This window comes from Manihot esculenta, chromosome 10 (assembly GCF_001659605.2).
Source record: "Manihot esculenta cultivar AM560-2 chromosome 10, M.esculenta_v8, whole genome shotgun sequence".
Taxonomy (NCBI): Eukaryota; Viridiplantae; Streptophyta; class Magnoliopsida; order Malpighiales; family Euphorbiaceae; genus Manihot; species Manihot esculenta.
Window position 1 is genome coordinate 24513245 of NC_035170.2, and position 20161 is coordinate 24533405.

The 20161-nt window shown below is 32.0% G+C and overlaps 1 protein-coding gene across 15 annotated transcripts; it reads right to left on the minus strand.

Moving 5' to 3' along the window:
• Positions 1-1164: 1164 nt before the first annotated feature.
• LOC110624504 (uncharacterized protein KIAA1522-like) lies at positions 1165-16652 on the minus strand. 15 transcript variants are annotated; one of them, XM_043961186.1, is made up of 23 exons: positions 16550-16652; positions 16291-16455; positions 14823-15930; positions 14339-14428; positions 14145-14219; positions 13975-14025; positions 13099-13188; positions 12903-12968; positions 12721-12771; positions 7846-7935; positions 7649-7723; positions 6626-6706; positions 6425-6496; positions 6257-6307; positions 5158-5220; positions 4927-4998; positions 3901-3987; positions 3696-3767; positions 2700-2795; positions 2496-2573; positions 2318-2368; positions 2011-2218; positions 1165-1636 (listed from the first exon to the last, which is right to left on the minus strand). In XM_043961186.1, exons 3-22 carry the CDS (start codon positions 15790-15792, stop codon positions 2061-2063), a joined length of 2439 nt encoding a protein of 812 aa, XP_043817121.1. In that variant the 5' UTR covers positions 15793-15930; positions 16291-16455; positions 16550-16652; the 3' UTR covers positions 1165-1636; positions 2011-2060. The 15 variants fall into 15 exon arrangements, with proteins under 15 accessions (XP_043817121.1, XP_043817125.1, XP_043817128.1 ...); XM_043961190.1 differs by having other exon boundaries at positions 7655-7723; positions 14823-15935; XM_043961193.1 differs by having other exon boundaries at positions 6263-6307; positions 6431-6496; positions 14823-15935.
• Positions 16653-20161: the final 3509 nt, after the last annotated feature.

A 20161-nucleotide genomic window follows, 5' to 3' on the forward strand; every position in this document is an offset into this window, starting at 1 on the left:
AATTATCTATTATTCATTCACATGGAAAACATTTAAACTTTTTTTATAACACTGAATAGTTAAAATTAATTAAAAAAATTAATTAATAAATTTTTTTAAAATTTTAAAAATATATTAATATATATTTTAAAAATTAATAGATTAATAAGTAAAATTTTTTATATTACAAAAATTAAATAATAATTTTTATTATTATAATAATTAATCATTAAAATTAATAAAAATAAATTTTAATATATTTTTTAAAATTAAAAAACTAATTAAATAAATTATTTTACATCGCATAGATCAAATGATAATTTTTCATTATAATATCATACATACTACGTAAACAAAATTTATAAATTTATTATTTATTTTGATGTATAACTCTATAAAATTATTTATATATTTATTTTATTATTAAATATTTTATTTTTAAAAAATATTTTATTTCTTATTTTTATATAAAAATTGATATTTATTTTTATACAAATAATTTTTCAAAAACTATTTTTAAAAAGCGAATAACAAAAATCGAAAAACTGTACTTAGTTTTAAGGAAACACAAAACGAAAATCATAAACTGTCATTTCATTTTATTCTTATCTGATTTCAATCTATTTCTACCATAGCCCATGAAAAAGACCAAATGAAAAAGACCAAACTAAATCTGATCTAGACTCAAAAAACAAATAAACAAATCCTATTTAATTTTTTCATAAAAAATTCACTTTTATTTATTTTTAGAGATGATTCAATTTAAAATTAAACCAAATTAAATAAATTAAAATTTTAAATTATAATATTTATAAAATTCAAATTAAATTAATTTTAATTAAAAATTAAATCAAACCGAATCCATATAATTCAATTTAAATTAATTTAATCAATTTAAATTTTTAATAATTTTTTATTTTTATACTTTATTTTTAATATTTTAAAATTTAATTAAAATATTTTAACATTACTGAGCGATTCAATTTTTTTTTTTTCTGATTAAAATCAAACCGAACTAAAATAATTGAAAATTTTAAAATTAAAAATTAAACCAAATTGAAATAAATAAAAAACTAAATTAAATTTACAAATTAATTCAATCCAATGAAAATTTTCAGTTTGAATCGGGAAAGTCCATAATGCAAGCTTTTCCCTATCTGTAAGATTTTCAGTTCTCCACCGTTACTCCAACACAAAGAAGAACTGTTTGAATTAATTACTGTTACTCCAAACACCAAATCCAAATAGGAACTACACATGGAAACCGAAATTCCACAAAAATAAATTACATGAAGAATTAAATTTTTTTTGGAAATTTTGTTTATATATGAACACAGAAGAATCCTTTGATCTTCTTCTTCTTCTTCTTATGTCCCTTCTCCTTAAAACCCATTTCATCCACAAACCCACTCCGTTGAATCTCACAAACCTACATTAATGATGTCTCACAAATATTCAGTAGCCGGAAGAAATAAGGCACAAAATCAAAACCTGCAAACTTAGCATCAAATCCCAACAAGCACATGCTTTCACACATTGAAACTATAACATGAATTACAACTCCAGCAAACCACAAACAAGGCAGTCACAATACTGCCGACAAAACTCAAGATGCAAAGCTCATAGAGGTTGAGAGATCCAATGCAGCACAAGCCACCTGATTAGTATTTAAATTGAGGTTGAAAGAGTTCTAAGAATAGTTTTAAGATAAAAAAAAAAAAAGAAAAAAAAAATTAATTGCATTAACTTACATATCTGTCATAGCAGGTTACATGGACATTTATTAGTATTTAAATTGAGGTTAAAAGGGTTTTAAGAATAGTGACTAAATAAAAAATACACCCAATTGAATTGTTTAACATAATTTTTTCAAAGAACCGAAAATCAGAAATAAGAGGTGCTCTTTGCTTCCAACTCGAGCCAGATAACAGTAACACAGAAAATAACGAGTCAATGTCATAATGTTAAGGCCGCCACCACCACTCACAAGAGAAACAAGGGCTGAAAAGAAGGAAATAACGGTTTACTTACATGTTGCAAACAAATCAGCACTTTTCCATCAATAGGCAACATTCCTTTGGCTAATGTTGCTTGTCTTTGGCTTGAGTGGACGTGGGTGCAGCTGCCGAATGTTGCTTGCCATTGGCTGGTTCAGGCGCCTCCCCTTCCACCTCCTGCTGAATGTTAACATTTGCTACGACAGCATCAAAAGCTGTGCGAACCACAAAACTAGCCACTCCTTGCAAAGCCAGAAAACAGATAAAAGATTCAGAGTTTCTTCCTAGATAACAAAATCAAATATACCAACACAACGTTAGTGTTTCAAGTTGAATTGTACCAGGACCCAACACAGCACCAATAGCTGTGTGCCCCAAAACAGTAACCACTCCTGTAGAAAGCCAGAACAGAGATGAAAGGTTCAGAATTCTTCCTTCATCCAAGTTGAATATATGAATACCAAGCAAGAAACAAATAGTAATTTCCATGCAAAATACACCAATCACTTCTTCACATACCTTGACCTATGGCTCTCAGAAATGATCTACCTCCACCACCACCGCTCTGAACAGGATCTGGAGGAGGATCTTCGTTAACTGCAACAAAACATGAAAGTAGCATCAAATAACCTGCTGCTAGTTAAGATACTTATCCTGAACCAGAGAATATCATATCAAAATACAATAAAAAGGCTACATGTTTAAAAATCTCAAAATTCTTACTGAAACCTGCAAAATGATTCAAAGAAACATCATCTGGTAGGGGTGGTGGGTCGCATGCTGGTGCAGAGCAAGCAGCAGCCTGAGGAGCAGGTCTTCCTACAACAGAATTTGAGAAATAACTATTAACATTTGGAGCAAAAATCTTATGTACATATCATCAAGAACTATACAAATAGACAATATTCCTAATTCTACAACAGAAAAGAATCGGTTTTAAGAAGGGGCTGTACACAGTTGTCCACACAGCTTTACACTTTTCCACACTCTCCCCAAGCTATAGCATGGATACAATCCATGCCAAGCTTGCTGGTTAATCTCCATGTTAGGAAATCAAATGAATTATGCAGGATGATTAGAACTTAATTAGGAATATTATTTGCTAGTAATTATGTATTTTTTCCTCTTTAAGATTTTCTGTGTCCTATTTAAATACTCGAGGCTTGAGAGAATAGTCAAGCAATTAGTTCCAAAAGCACTCTTCTTACCCTTCTATTTTCTCATGCTATTACAGCCTCAAAGGCATGAATCTAAGTCCTATTTCTCCTCTTCTTTTTTGCCCTAATTTTCCACCACATAATATTCTCATATACAGATATAGGTGTGTGCAAAGACTCTGGAACCCCCTCCAGCGGTCCCATAACCTTAAAGACCACAGTTTCTTTTTTATTTGTACGAAGATCCAACACAACAAATAAAACTGTAAGTGCCAAACCAGTAGCCATGCCTCAGAAAACAAGAAAACATATAAAAGATTCATAGTTCTTCCGTGATCCAAATCAGATATACCAACACAATATCAAAGTTATATATCGAATTGTAACAGGACCCAACGCAGCATCTGGAGTTTTGTGTGCCAGAGCACTACCCATGCCTATAAAAAGCCAGAATTAGAAAAAAAATAAAAAATTCACAGCTCTTCCTTGATGCAAATCAAATATACCAATATCAGGCAAGGAACATATGGCATCACAATAACCCAATCTGTTTTTCACATACCCTGACCAATGGTTTCAAGCAATGATCCACCACCACCACTCTGAACAGGAGCTGGAGGAACAGCTTGGTTAACTGCATCAAATCATGAAAGCACATCAAATAAAATGTTTCTAAGCAAGATGCTTATCCTGAATCAGAGAAAATCATATCAAGGTACAATAAAAAGGGTACATGTTTTAAAAAATCATAAAATTCATGCTAAAACCTGAGAGATGATTTGAAGAAACAATATCTGGTTGGGGTGGTGGGCTGTGACATGGTGCATGGCAAGCAGCAGCTTGAGCAGGTCTTCCTGCAATAGAAGTTTAGCAAAAAATTGTCATTATTTGGAGCAGAAATCTTATGTACAATTCATCAGAACTGATACAAATTTATACCCAATATTACTTATTCTACAACAGAAAAGAAACCAGGTTTAAGGAGACATAAACCTAGGCTTTATGGAGCATTATGCATGCACAGTTCTCTACAGAGTGGTAAACCTACATTGTATTGTACCACACTCCCCTCAAGCTGGTGAATGGAAGCAATCCATTCCAAGCTTGCTGATTAATCTTTGTGTTAAGAAATATTGCTGCATTAGATTAGGGAAATCATAATAAATCATGAAGGATCATTAGAACTTAATTAGGAACATCATTTGCCAGTAATTATATATTTTTTCCTAATTAAATACCAAAGACTTGAGAGCATAGTCAAGCAATTAGTTCCAAAAGCTCTCTTCTTACCCTTCTATTTTCTCATGCTATTACTGTCTCAAAGGCCTGAATCTAAGTCCCCATTTCTCCTCTTCCTTTTTGCTCTAATCTTTTGCCATACATGACATTCTCATATACAGGTGTGTGAGAATTACAAACTCTCACCACCTGTCCCATAACCTAAGAGACCACAGTTTCAAGTTGATTTGCAGGAAGACCCAACACAGCGTCTAAAAGAATGCATGCCAAACCAATAGCCATGCCTCAGAAAGCAAGAGAACAGATAAAAGGTTTACAGTTCTTCATGATCCAAATCAGATATACCAACACAATATCAAAGTTTCAAATTGAATTGTCCCAGGACCCAACAAAGCATTTGAAGTTGTGTGTGCCTTAGCACTATCCATGCCTATAAAAAGCCAGAATTAGAAAACAAATTGAGATTCACAGCTCATCCTTGATGCAGATCAAATATACCAATATCGGGCAAGAAAAATATAGCATCCCAATAGCCCAATCTGTTTTTCACATACCCTGACCAATAGTTTCAAGCAATGATCCACTACCACCACTCTGAACAGGAGTTGGAGGAGCATCTTGGTTAACTGCATCAAAACATGAAACCAACATCAAACAAACTGTTTCTAAACAAGATAGTTGTCCTGAATCAGAGAAAATCAGATCAAGATGCAATAAAGAGGCTACATGTTCTAAAATGATAAAATTTCTGCTAAAACCTGAGAGATGAGTTAAAGAAACAATACCTGGCTGGGATGGTGGGCTGTGACAGGGTGCATGGCAAGCAGCAGCTTGAGAAGTAGGTCTTCCTGCAATAGAAGTTTAATATTTGGACAATTCATCAGAACTGGTACAAATTTATACACAATATTCCTTATTTCATAAAAGAAAAGAAACCAGGTTTTAAGAAGACATAAACCTAGGTTTTAAGGAGCCGTATGCACACACAGTTGTCTACACAGCTGTAAACCTACATTTTCTCACACTCCCCCTCAAGCTAGTGAATGGATAAAATCCATTCCAAGCTTGCTGGTTATTCTCTGTGTTCAGAAATATAGTTGCAAATGCATATTAGGGAAATCATAATTGTTGAATCCCCCGTCGGTGGTGGAAAGGGGTAATGTGCCTTTTATATGGGCCATAGGCACTCCTTCCCCATGAGCTAGCTTTTAGAGTGAGTTAGGCCTGACCCAAATTTAAAAAGGTATCAGTCTCTCATCCGATATTGGGTCTCCCATAAATATGTGTGTTGAATCCCACATCGGTTGTGGAAAGGGATAACGTGCCCCTTATATGGGCCATAGGCACTCCTCCCCTTAAGTTAGCTTTTGGGGTGAGTTAGGCCTAACCCAAATTTAACAATAATGAATCATAAAGGATTATTAGAACTTAATTAAGAGCATTATTTGCCAGTGATAATTTATTTTTTCATATTTAGATTTTTTGTATCCTATTTAAAAACCAAGGGCTTAAGAGAATAGTCAAGCTATTAGTTCCAAAAGCTCTCTTTTGACCCTCCTATTTTCTCATGGTATTACAGCCTGAAAGGCCTGAATCTAAGTCCCTAATTCTCCTCTTCCTTTTTGTCCTAATTTTCTGCCCCACACAATGTTCTCATATACAGGTGTGTGTGAGAGTCTGTAACTCCCACAACCTGTCACATAACCTCAGAGACCACAGTTTAATGTTGATTGGCACAAAGACCCAACACAGCATCTAAAACTATGCATGCTAAACCAGTAGCCATGCCTTAGAAAACAAGAAAAAAGATAAAAGATTAGAAGTTCTTCCATGATCCAAATCAAATATAACAACACAATATCAAAGTTTCATGTTGAATTGTACCAGGACCTAACACAACATCCGGAGTTGTTTGTGCTGAAGCACTACCCATACCTATAAAAGGCCAGAAAACAAATAAAAGATTCACAGCTCTTCCTTGATTCAAATCAAATATAACAGTATCAGGCAAAAAACAAGCATCCAGAAAACCTAATTCTCTTTTTCACATACACTGACCAATGGTTCCAAGCAATGATCCACCACCACCACTCTGAACAGGAGCTGGAGGAGCAGCTTGGTTAACTGCATCAAAACATCAAAAGCAACATCAGACAAACTATTTCTAAATGAGATGCTCCTGAATCAGAGAAAATCATATCAAGATACAATAAAAGGCTACATGTTTCAACATCATAAAAATTCTGCTAAAACCTGAGAGATGACTTATAGAAATAGTATCTGGTTGGAGTGGTGGGCTACGACAAGCAGCAGCAGCTTGAGGAGCAGGTCTTTCTGCAATAGAAGTTGAGCAATAACTATCATTATTTGGCGCAGAAATCTTATGAGCAATTCATCAAAATTGTTACAAATTTATACACAATACTTCTCATTATATAACAGAAAAGAAACCAGAGTTTAAGAAGAAATAAACCTAAGTTTTAAGTAGGATTATATATACACAGTTGTCTATACCATTGAAAACCTATATTTTCCCGCACTCTCCCTCAAGAGGTGGATGGATGAAAACCATTCCAAGCTTGCTGGCTATTCTCTGTGTTCAGAAATATTGCTGCACACCCATTTGATTAGGGAAATCATACTGAATTATGAAGGACTATTAGCTCTTAATGAGGAATATTATTTGCCAGTAATTATATTTTTTTCCTATTTAGGATTTTCTGTATCCCACTTAAATATCTGAGGCTTGAGAGAATAGTCAAGCAATTAATTCCAAAAGCTCTCCTTACCCTTCTTTTTTCTCATAGTGCTAGAGCATCAAAGGCCTGAATCTAAGCGCTAGTGCTCTCCTGTTGTGAATTTTCTGCGCCACACATCATTCTCATATACAGGTGTGTGTGAGAGTTTGTTAGCCTCACCACCAGCCACATAACCTCAGAGACCAAAGTTTCATGTTGATTTATATAAAGATCAACACAGCATCTAAAGCTGTGTGTGCCTAACTATTAGCCATGCTTAGAAAGTGAGAAAACAGATAAAAGATTGAGAGTTCTTCCTCGATCCAAATCAAATATTTCAACACAACATCAAAGTTTCATGTTGAATTGTACCAGGACCCAACACAGCATCTATACTTGTATGTGCTGAAGCACTACCCATGACTGTAGAAAGCCCCAAACCATATAATAGGTTCAGAAATCTTGATCCAAATCAAATATACAATATCGGGCAAAAAAATATAAGGCATCCCAAACACCCAATCTGTTTTTCACATACCCTTACCTATGGTTCCAAGTAATGATCCACCACCACTGCTACTCTGAACAGGATCTGGAGGAACAGCTTGGTTAACTGCATGAAAACATGAACATCATATAAATTGTTGCCAAACAAGATGCTTATCCTTAATCACAAATCATATCAAAATACAGTAAAAAGGCTACAGGTTTTTAAATCATGACATCTGCCAAAACCTGAGGGATGATTTAAAGAAAATGTATCCGGTCGGGACGGTGGGCTGCATGCTGGTAAATGGCGAGCAGCAGCTAGAGGAAAAGGTCTTCCTGCAGTAGAAGTTGAGCAATAACTATTGATATTAGGAGCAGAAAAATTATGCACAACACATCGGAACTATTACAACTTTATACATAATATTCCTTATTCTACAACAGAGAAGAGCACAGGATTTAAAGAGACATAAACCCAGGCTTGAGGGAGGGGCTCTACACACAGTTGTCCCCACAGCTGTACAACTACATTTTCCCACACTCCCCCTCAAGCTGGCGAATGGATACAATCCATTCCGAGCTTGCTGGTTAATCTCCTTGTTAAGAAAGATTGCTGCAAATATGCAATAGATTATGAAAATCATACCAAATTATTAAAAATTACACTTAATTAGGAATAGCATTTGCCAGTCATTATATATTTTTTCTACTTAGTATGTTATGTATCCTATTTAAATAACCAAGCTTGAGAGAATAGTCAAGCAATTAATTCCAAAAGTTCTCTTTTTAATTCTTACCTTTCTATTTTCTCATGGTATTCTAGCCTCAAAGGCCTAGGCCTAAATCCCTACTTCTCTTCTTTTATACCCTACTTTTCTGTCATACACATTGTTCTGATATAGAGGTGTGTGTGCGAGTCCATTACTCTCACCACCTATCCCATTACCTCAAAGACCACAATTTCATGTTGATTTATACGAAGTTCCATATTCATCTTGTTGATTTATTTACTGATTCTAATGATATGATTTCATTTGATTACGGATTCTAGGCATAAATTAGGATTCTTAGTTATCTTTGTAATTATTTTTTAATTATTTGCTTCCTGTTTATTGTAATTTTTTGTATATAAATAGTCGTATAAATCACTTATAAATATCAAGAATGAAATACAAGAATACTCTAAAATTCTTCATGGTATCAAGACTTTTTCTTGATTTTAGAGTTTAAATTCAATTTTTCTTCTTTATGGTTTCAAAACCCTAGATCTACCTTTTTGGTACTACCCTATCTAGAATCCTTTCCACCTCTCACCGCTTGTCGAACCATCGTTAGCCCAACTGCCCAGCTCCGATGTCGGAAAGTCCCACATGCTCTCCCTTCCCGACGTGTGAGACATCATTCGACGCTGCTTCGCTGCTCCGATCACTCCGGCAACGATTCCAACCATCTTTCCGCTTTTTCGTGCCGCTACCTCGTCTTTTGATGATTCAGTTAGACTCTCTTGTGTGTACAACCTTGGTATCTCCTATTCTTTCACGATTCATTTGTTTTTACCATAGCAAAAGGTAAAAGGATTTCGATTCCTATCTGATAATCCTTCCTTACAAATTAGTCCCGTAAAACTTGATGGAACCAATTATCTTGCTTGGTCAAAGTCCTGTTTGTTGTTTATCAAAGCTAAAGGATTGCAAGGCTATGTTACTGATAATAAGAAGCAACCGGATGAAAGTGATCCAAATTTTCCTCAATGGAACTCAGATAATTGTCTTGTTATAACATGGTTAAAGTCTATGCATCCTCGTATCTCTAAGTCCTATTTGTTAATCGATACTGCAAAAATATGGAATGCTTTGTCCTTAACTTATTCCAAATTTGGGAATGGAGATGCAATCAAATTTCAAAAAATGATTGAAAAGGAACAGGTCTATGATTTTCTTTGCAGGGTTGAATAACGAATATGATCCAATTCGGGTCCAAGCGTTGGAGAAAAATCATTTTCCTTCTCTAGAAGAGGCCCGTGCCCATGTTCAACAAGAAGAAAATTGCCGACATGTTATACTCTATACTGCATCACTTGAAAAGGCTGGATTGACTATTAGTTTGAGCACACCGCAGCTTCCTCTTTCTCTAAGGAGACTTGTTGGAAGTTACATGGTCGTCCCATTAGAGGCTGTGAAGGAAAACAACGAGTACCTCTAGAGCTCAAGCTAATTTAGCAGAAACCGTAAATGAGTCCTTTAAGGAGACAACAATTGCTGGGTTTCTTTCCCCTAATGAAATTCAGAGTCTCAAGTGTCTACTGTCTCATATTGACACCTCTTCCTCCTCTGGTGCCACATCTAACTTTGTAAAATCAATTAATGCTTCCTCTCTCCTCTCTTGATACTGTTCCATGGATTATTGATTCTGATGCGAATAGACACATGGCAGGCTCTTCTAAAGACTTTCTTAATTATTTTCTTTCTCTAACTAAAGACAGTGTCAAAATTGCTGATAGCACTTTTACTCCCATATCCGGAACAAGTTTTTATTTGTGCATCCAATATTAAATTATCATTTGTCCTTCATGTTCTCCGTTTTCTTGTCAACCTTTTAGTTGTCAGTACTATCACTAATGTTCTTAACTGTAAAATTGAGTTCTTTCTTGATCATTGTGTTATTCAGAATCTTCTCACAAGGAGGATTGGCAATGGTAGACTGCATGATGACTTATACATGTTGGAAGGTGATCCAAGTTATACATGTTGGAAGGTGATCCAAGTTCCCGATATCTCAAGCCTGTTTTGGAGAAAATAAAGATGTCAATCAGGAAATACTACAGTGGCACAGACAGTTTTAAGGCATCTATCATTTTTTGTTTTAAAAAAATTTTATCCTAATTTGTTTGCTAGAACTCAGTTTGATTCTTTATTTTGTGATGCTTGTGAGTATGCTAAGCACACTAAAACCTCATATCCTTTGAGTCATAATAAAAGCCAAATTTCTTTTGTAACTATTCATTCTAATATTTGGAGACCTACTCAAACTGTCTTTTTATCTGGTAATCGATAGTTTGTCACTTTTATTGATTGTTGTGCTCGAATGATTTGGCTCTATTTGATTAAAGCTAAAAGTGATATCTTTTCTTGTTTTCAATCCTTTCACAAGATGATTTGTACTCAATTTGATACTAAGACGAAAATTTTGAAAACTGACAATGGGAGAGAATATATGGATAGTAGGTTTTCTGCTTATTTGGAGACCAATAGGATAGTATACCAGATAAGTTGTCCTTATACTAGTGCACAAAATGACATTACTGAAAGGAAAAACAGGCATCTATTGGAGGTAACTCAATCTCTTATGTTCACCATGAACCTACCCAAAGCATATTAGAGAGATGCAGTCCTTTTATCTCCTTTTATCTGCTTATTTTATCAATAGAATGCCCCTCAAAGCCCTTGATTTTATGAGTCCTTTAGAGATTCTACAAAGAAGAAATTCATACGTTGTTCCACAAAAAATATTTAGGTGTGATTGCTTTGTCCATGCTAGGACGGTGGGAAAATTGAACCCCGAGGCCCTTAAACGTGTGTTTGTTGGGTATTCTCTGACACAGAAGGGATACGGATGTTTCCATCCTCCATCTAGGAAATACTTTGTCAGTATGGATATTACCTTCCAAGAAACTGAATCCTACTTCAGTATCACAAATTCACCAACTCACCTCTTCAGAGGAAGAATAATGAGCAAGAAGAGGTGACCCCGAATTCTGTGATTCTGAATGATACGGTTCAGCGAGAGAGTTCTAGTAGACAGGTGGAGATGTTCAATCAGGAAGAGAATTGGACATTTAGACAAACCAAATTTGAAGAGGTATTCAAGAAGAAACAAGACAGAAGAAGCCTTGCAGTCTACTCAGGGTCAATAATCTTTTTCTCGTGAGTTATCCATAACTCTTAAATGCTCCAACAATTTAAGTAAACACATTGCACAAAGAAAAGGTGTCAGATCTTATACTAAACATCTTATTTCTAATTTTGTTTCTTATGAGCAGAATTTTCCATTGAAAGTAATCACAAGATGCAAGCAGGAACGGGTGAGTCCATAGATATTGAAAAATATCATAGATTGGTAGGGAGATTGATTTATCTCTCACACACTCGACCGGATATAGCCTATTATGTTAGCTTAGTCAGTCAATTCATGTATAACTCTCGTGAGACTCATATGCAGGTTGTCCTTTACATCTTGAGATACCTTAAATCTGCGCCAGGGAAAGGGCTTCTTTACTCCAAATATGATCATCTCCGAATTGAAGTTTTTACATATGCCGGTTAAGCAGGATCTTTCGATGACAGGAGATTTACCTCTGACTACTGCACAGTTGTGGGAGGGAACCTTATTACCTGGAGGAGCAAAAAACAAAGTGTTGTTGCTCGATCAAGTGCTGAAACAGAATAGAGAGCAATGGCTCAAGGTGTGTGAACTTTTATGATTGCAGAAGTTATTGAAGGAGATGAGGTTGCCCGAGAGAGACAAGATAACTTTGTATTATAACAATAAAGCTGTCATCAGTATAGCACAAAATCCAGTTCAATATGACCGAACGAAGCACATAGAAATTGATCGGTACTTCATTAAAGAAAAATTAATAGACGGCATTTTGAGCTTAATTCATGCGACTTCTACTCAGCAACTTGCAGATGTGTTCACTAAAGGGTTCAACAGTAGAATCTACTATAATCTGTTTTGCAAGTTGGGCATCTGCGACATCTATATACTAACTTGAGAGAGAGTGTTGACTTATTGCTGATTCTAATGATATGATTTGATTTGATTACGGATTCTAAATATAAACTAAGATCATTAATTATCTTAGTAATTATTATTTATTATTTGCTTCCTGTTTAATTATAATTCTTTGTATATAAATAGTCATGTAAATCACTTATAAAGATCAAGAGTAAACTACAAGAATACTCTAATATTCTCCAAAATTCTTCACATCTAAAATTGTGTGCGCCAAACCATTACACATGCCTTAGAAAGCCAAACAACAGATAAAAATTTCAGAGTTCTTCCATGATCTAAATCAAATATACCAACACAACATCAAAGTTTCATGTTGAATTATACCAAGACCCAACACAGCATCTGGAGTTCTCCGTGCCGAAGCACTACCCATGCCTGTAAAAAGCCAGATAACAATTAAAAGATTCACAACTCTTTCTTGATCCAAATCAAATATACCAGTATTAGGCAAGAAACATGTAGCATGCTAGATCCCAAACACCAATTCCTTTTTCCCATTCCCTGACCTATGGTTCCAAGTAATGATTCACCACCAGCACTCTGAACTGGAGCTGGAGGAGCAGCTTGGTTAACTGCATCAAAATATGAAATCAACATCAAACAAATTGCTGCTAAACAAGATGCTTATCTTGAATCAGAGAAAATCATATCAAAATAAAGTAAAAGGCTACATGTTTAAAATCATAAAAGTTCTGTTTTAACCTGAGAGATGATTTGAAAAAACAGTGTCTGGTTGGGGAGCTGGGCTGCGACATGGTGTATGGCGAGCAGCAGCTTGACGAGCAAGTCTTTCTGCAATAGAAGTTGAGCAAAAACTATCATTATCTGCAGCAGAAATCTAATGTACAATTCATCAGGACTAATACCAATTTAGACACAATATTCCTTATTCTACAACAGAAAAGAACCCGATTTTTTAAGAAGACATAAAACAAGGTTTTGAGGAGGGGTTTTGTACATACAGTTGTCTACACAGCTGTAAACCTACATTTCTCACTCCCCTTCAATTTGGTGAGTAGATAAATCCCATTCCAAGCTTGCTGGTATTCTCTATGTTCAGAAATATTGCTGTAAATGCTTTAGGTTAGGAAAATCATAATAAATTATGATGAATTATTAGTAATTAATTACGAATATTATTTGCCAATCATTATGTACTTTTTCCTGTTTAGGATTTTTTGTATCCTAGTTAAATGTCCAAGGCTTGAGAGAATAGTCAAGCAATTAATTCCAAAAGCGCTACTCTAACCCTTTTATTTTCTCATGGAATTAGAGCCTCAAAGGCCTAAATCTAAACCCTATTTCTCTTCTTTCCTGCCCTAATTTTCTCATGGCATCACACATCATTCTCATCTACAGGTTTGTGTGAGAGTCTGTTAGTCTCACCGCCTGTTCCATAACCTCGGAGACCACAGTTACATGTTGATTTGTAAGAAGACCCAACAAAGCATCAAAAACTATGTATGAAACCATTAGTTATGCCTTAGACAGCGAAAAAACAGATAAAAGATTCAGAGATCTTCCATTATCCAAAGCATATATTCCAACAAAATTTCAAAGTTTCGTGTTCAATTGTACCAGGACCCAATACAGCATCTGGAATTGTGTATGCTGAAGCACTACCCACACCTGTAGAAGGCCAGAAAACGGATAAAAGGTTCAGAGTTCTTTCTCGATCCAAATCAAATATACCAATATCAGGCAAGGAACATATATCATCCCAAACATGCAATCTCTTTTCCACATACCCTGCCGTATGGTTCCAGGCACTGATCCACCACCACCACCACTCTGAACAGGGGCTCGAGGAGCAGCTTGGTTAACTGCATGAAAACAACATCAAAAAAACTGATGTTAAATGAGATACTTATCCTGAATCAGAAGAAAAATGTCAAAGTACAATAAAAGGCTACATTTTGGAATCTTAAAATTCTGCTGAAACCTGCAAGATGTTTAAAAGGAATAGTATCTGGCTGGGGTGTTGGGCTACATGCTGGTGCAGAGCGAGCAGCAGCCTGTGGAACAGGTCTTCCTGCATAGAAGTTGAGCAACATACAATGTGAAGGATAAAAAAACACACTGCAATTAAAATAGTGCATAGTTTCTGGACAGCAACAGATTGGTAAATAGTTTCAGGACATGAAGAGCATTCTTAAGTGTAAGCCAATCATTTAAAGGAATCATCTCCTTGACCAGCCAGATTCGCAACTGAACCATCAGCTATAGTTATTTTCTACCGCAAGGATAATGGGTGTATGAAATAAATTTGTATGAGTGAGTCATGTGATCTATAGCTCCTGAGTCAATGGCTAGTAATATGAGGGGATTTTATCCCAAGTATTAGAAATATGAGAAGACCGAAAATAAATACTTATACCACCAAAGTACCAGTACAGTAGGCAGCTTTTGTAATGTTTCTAACAGACCTTTTAACTTCTTAGTCTCTACATTATTGAGATCAACATGTGGAGGATCCTCATTCCTAGAATGTGTGTTTCCCACATGGACCTGTCTCTGTCCCTTTGACCTTCCACCCTGCTTTGAGCATGTTTTAGTCATGGACTGAGGTTTGCCATGAAGCTTCCAGCACTTCTCTTTAGTATGCCTAGGCTTTTTGCACCATGTGCACCACAAGGAATCCTTGTTAAATGGCTTTGACAGGTCTGTTTGCCCACTGCTCTTACTAACACGCTGCTCAAAGCTATAATTCTTCATAGCAGCATTAACTTCCCTTCTTACTTCCTCTGCAAGAACAATTGCAATTACCTCATTCAAAGATGGCAATTCTTCTTTTCCAAGCACTTCTACTCTTATTGCATCAAACTTGATGTTCAATCTTGCAAGAAAGTCATAAATCCGATCTTTTTCAATATACCTTTCAAGAATAGCAGCATCTTCACTACATTTCGTCTGGATCCATTCATAATAATCCATCTCCTGCCATAAACTCTTCAAGTAATTGGAGTACTCTGTCACCGATTGACTTCCTTGTTTGGTGGCTGAGATTTTGGTCTTAATCTCATAAATTTGTGCAGCAGTATGAACTTTTGAATAGGTCTGTTTAATAGCCTCCCATATTTCCTTCGCTGTGCTAAGGAACATGTAGGCATCACTGATTTCTGGTAACATAGAGTTCCATAACCAGGACATCACTATAGAGTCTTGTGCAGCCCAAGGACCAAATTTAGGATACTTTGGATCTAGACCAGTACCGAGCAAGTGACTTAGTTTCCCTCTTTCTTTCAGAAAGGTAAGAACCAATCGAGACCACATCTGATAATTTTTCCCATCCAACCTATATGCTGCCTGAATATTCTGCAATTCTCCCATTGAAACAGAATTGTTGTTGGTCAGAGGCACTGCAGATATGTTACTGGTTTCTGTGACTTTTGACATGGCTGTTTCATGGAAAGAAGATGCTTTTTTTTTGGCCGAGAGACAAAATATTGTAAGGTTCACAGACTCTGTTTTGTAACAGAAAATACAAAGATCAACAGGCTCTATTTGGTGAAGAAAAACAGAGGTTCACAAATTCTGTTCTGTAAAATAAAAAAGAAAGAGAGATCAATAAGCAATGGATCAAGTCTCCGGTATCATCTAGATTCCAGCACAAGTTACAAAAATTGATCCATAAGAAGTTCTACAAAACATGCAAATAGATATAAAAAAAAAAAAGAAGCAGCTCATGATGACCCAAAAATTTAAATACTGAACAGAATCCACAGAACTAACAGATGCAAAGAACAGGAGACAGAGAAACCCAAATCCATAAGCCCATTCATATTAAGCAAACATGAATATCAAAATCAAGAGCACGAAAAAATTTAAAATCTATTTGGTTAAAAAAATAAAATAAAAGCAAGGAGGAAAAATTGAGGTCCACAGTTTACTCACATGAACTCAAAACAGAAAACATCAGAAGCGATTATTTGTAAATAAAAACCGTCTACTTATCGAAATAGTTCAGCACATATACTTCCTTCTTCTAATTTTTCTTTTTTTTTAAAAAAAAAGGGGCTGATGATCTCAACATGGGTTCGTTGATTCAGCTTTCTCGACCTAAATGGAAAGAGAAAAGGAAAACAAAACTTAGAAATCTACAAACCCTTGAAATGAATGTAATGTGAAGTACATATTTCAAAGAAATTCCTACCTTCGGAGCTTCAGCGAGTCATGGTCAGTGAGTTATGAAGATGACGAACACAGAGTGAGAGAATTTCTGTATTTCGTTTGCTTGCGGTCGTGGACCCCTGATGTCAGTACAAAGTCACTCAGTCAGCGCTGCTTCCTGAGGAAGTATCCTTGGATAAGATTCGGTAAGGTCGAGAGTAAAATAACGACATTTATGGCAATATGTTATTGGTGAAATTGCTTACCGAACATTAAGATGTGCCTTTGGAAAAAATAATAATAATAATAATAATAAATGCAAAAGCAAAATCCCCTTCCGTCTAAGTAGATAAATAAAACTTAATATATTTAATTAAAAATAATTTATAATTAAAATTATTATGAAAATAATTAAAAATTATATAAATTATTTTTTTATTAAATGAAAGGATATGTTATAATTTTAAATTTTTAATAAATATAATAAAATATTTTAATTGATTAAATTAACTTATAAGCGTAAAATATTAAGGTCTATTTGTTTTATAAAAAATAATTTATATTTAAAAAATATTTTTTATATATTTTTTTATATTTTCTGATAGAGTCTAAATCACATTACATAAATAAATTAGTTTTAAAATTTTCATAATTAAATTTAAAAATAAATTAAGTTAATTTACTTTGTTAGTATATACATAAAATAATTTCATAATATTTATATGTAAAATAAATAACAAGTCATAAAAATAAATTGAAATTTTAATTTTAATTTTGAATATATATTCAATAAGATCCAAAGTTTAATCATATTAATATATTTTAATGATATTTAATTTGGTGTATAGTTGATGAGTAAAGAAAAAACCTAAATCTTTTTTTCTGTTTGAAATAAATAAATTTTTATAATTTTAATTTAAATATTTATAAATTTTTAGTAATTATTTATTTTATAGATTTTATTAAATTATTTTATTTATAAATTTAATTATTAAAGTTTTATAATTAGGTTTATTTACTCTATGAACTTAAATAACTACTAAATTATTTCTTAAGGTTTATATATCTTTTAAGTTTTTTTTTTTTTACTCATTAATAAAATGTAATAAGAAATAACTTTAGCCCAGTTTAGAATGCTAAATTTTAAAAAAAATAAAAAAAAGCACTCCGAGGTTTCGCCTGGTGGAAAGTGCATCCTTATAGGTCTAAGGTTCTACTCCCCAACCCCTATTTCAAAAAAAAAATTAAAAAAAAAACTTAATAATATAAAAATTTAATTCACTTAGAATTAATTTTAAATTAAAAATAAATCTTATCCAAATTATTAAAATTTTGAAGATAATATAATATTCTTAATAAAAATTATTTATAATATATTTATTTTAGTGTTAATACAATTATTTTCATTATCGTTTTAATGTTAAAACTTTGACCTATTTGACAGAAAATGCTAAACATTTGTTTAAATTTATATTTATATTTTAATATTTTTCTAAAATTAAAACTTTAAAAATTAAATTAAATTAAATTTAAAAGTACTATAATTGTTAAAATTTTATTTGATTATTAAAATGGGATTTTTAAATAAATAATTTTTATATGTCATATAAATTTAACCATGACTCTTTTTGTCAATTATTTTAAAATTTTCCCTCAATAATTGAGGAATTTTGGAAATTATTTTTTTAAATTAAATTCAAATATTTTAAATTTTTATTAACAATTACTTAAACAATAAAATAATATTTTTTAATTTAATTTTAATAATATTTTAAAAAATTTAGTTCTTTAAATTTACTTAGATGATTTTTAATATTATGAAGTATTAACAAGAAAATCCATTAAAAATTTCATTAAATATTTGTATTCAATATTTCATGTCTCAAATTCAACTTAGTCCAATTGATTACAATTGTAATTAATACGAAAGTTTTGAATTTATTTTTTAAGAAAAAAAAATCGAAATATAAATATGAATTTAGACCTAATATTTTCAGTAATAGTAAAATAATTTAGAACACTCAGAAAAATTAATCAATAAAAAATTTATATTAACTAAAAAAATTAAATCATATTAAAGAAAATGATTAAGGAACGCATCATTTTAAAAATTTTATTAAAATTTTTATATATAAATTTTTTAATATATTTTATTTTTAAATTAAAATTAAATAATAGAAAATAAATGGTTGAATTTTTATGAAAAATATTTTTGAAATACAAGTTAACAAACGGAGCTTTTATATATAAAAAACAAAAAAATTGAATTGAAATTAAAATCAAAATGGAATGGAAAATAAGAATCACAATCATATAGAATTTTTTTAAAACAAAACAAGAACAATTTTAAAAATTTAAATTCATTTGTTTGGGGAAAATTATTTATATTTGAAAAATAATTTTTATGAAAAATGTCCTTTAGAAATATTTTTCAATAAAATATCTTATTTTTTATTATTTAATTTTAATTTAAAAATATAATATATTAATAAATTTATAAATAAAAGTTTTAATAAAATTCTCAAATTCTAACACTCACCCGTTCGTTCAATACGGTGATAATTATATCTAAATAAATAGGAGAGATCTCAGATTCTATTACTCCGATCTCTAATTTCCATTTTAAAAAAAATAAATAAATAAATAAATAAAATTCTCAAATTCTAATTTTTTTTAAAGAAAAGTTATTTTATTTAAAATGGATTAATTTTTTTATTAAAAAATATTTTTCATTAATCAAATTTTTTAAATATTTTAAATTTTTGAAAATATAAAAAATATTTTTTATTTCAATTTTATTCTTAAAATGAAAAATTTAGAAATTTAATTTTAATTTAATTTTTAATTAAATCTTACTAAAATTGGAATGGAACACTTAGTAGAAGGTATGCATTAGAGATGCATTGCCTTAGATAAACTCCAACGGCTATAAGTTAATTTACTTTTAAATTTTTCACTAAACATTAACATTCTTTTAATCTTAGCCATCAATATGATATAATCCTAGCCGTCCATATAACATTGAATACGCCTAAGTTTAGAGTCTAGGCCAGCCATTTTTTTATACTCTCATGCTCTTTGAACGAAAATAATTTACCTAAATCAGAAATTCAATATACAAAACTTTTATATGAATAAATTTGTATATTTATTTTTATATTTATATCGAACCGAATTTAATTAGATAAGAATTGTAAGTATAGAAGTAATTAATATTTGGTTCAAATCGAAAAAAAAAAATAATTAAACTAATTTTTTTTTATTTATTTTAATTCGGTTCAATTTTTATTTTTAAAATTTTATAAGCATTTTAATTTGATTTAATAAAAAAATAAAAAAAATGAATCGATGAATGATAATAGTATATTTTTTTATAATATAGATAAATTAGACCATAATCAAAATTAAAATATTTCAATAAAATTTTAAAATAGAACGTAAAAAATAAATAGTTCATTAAAATTAATTTTTATTTAAAATTAATTCGATTAAATTTATAAAAATTACTAAAATTTTAATTTTTAATTTATACAATCGAACTGATTAAATACCGAAATATGTTTATACATATATCTGTTCATGAACAATCACTAACAAAAGGGAAATGAAAAACATGTTAGTATTTAATAATAATCACTATAAAAGAAAAAAAAAT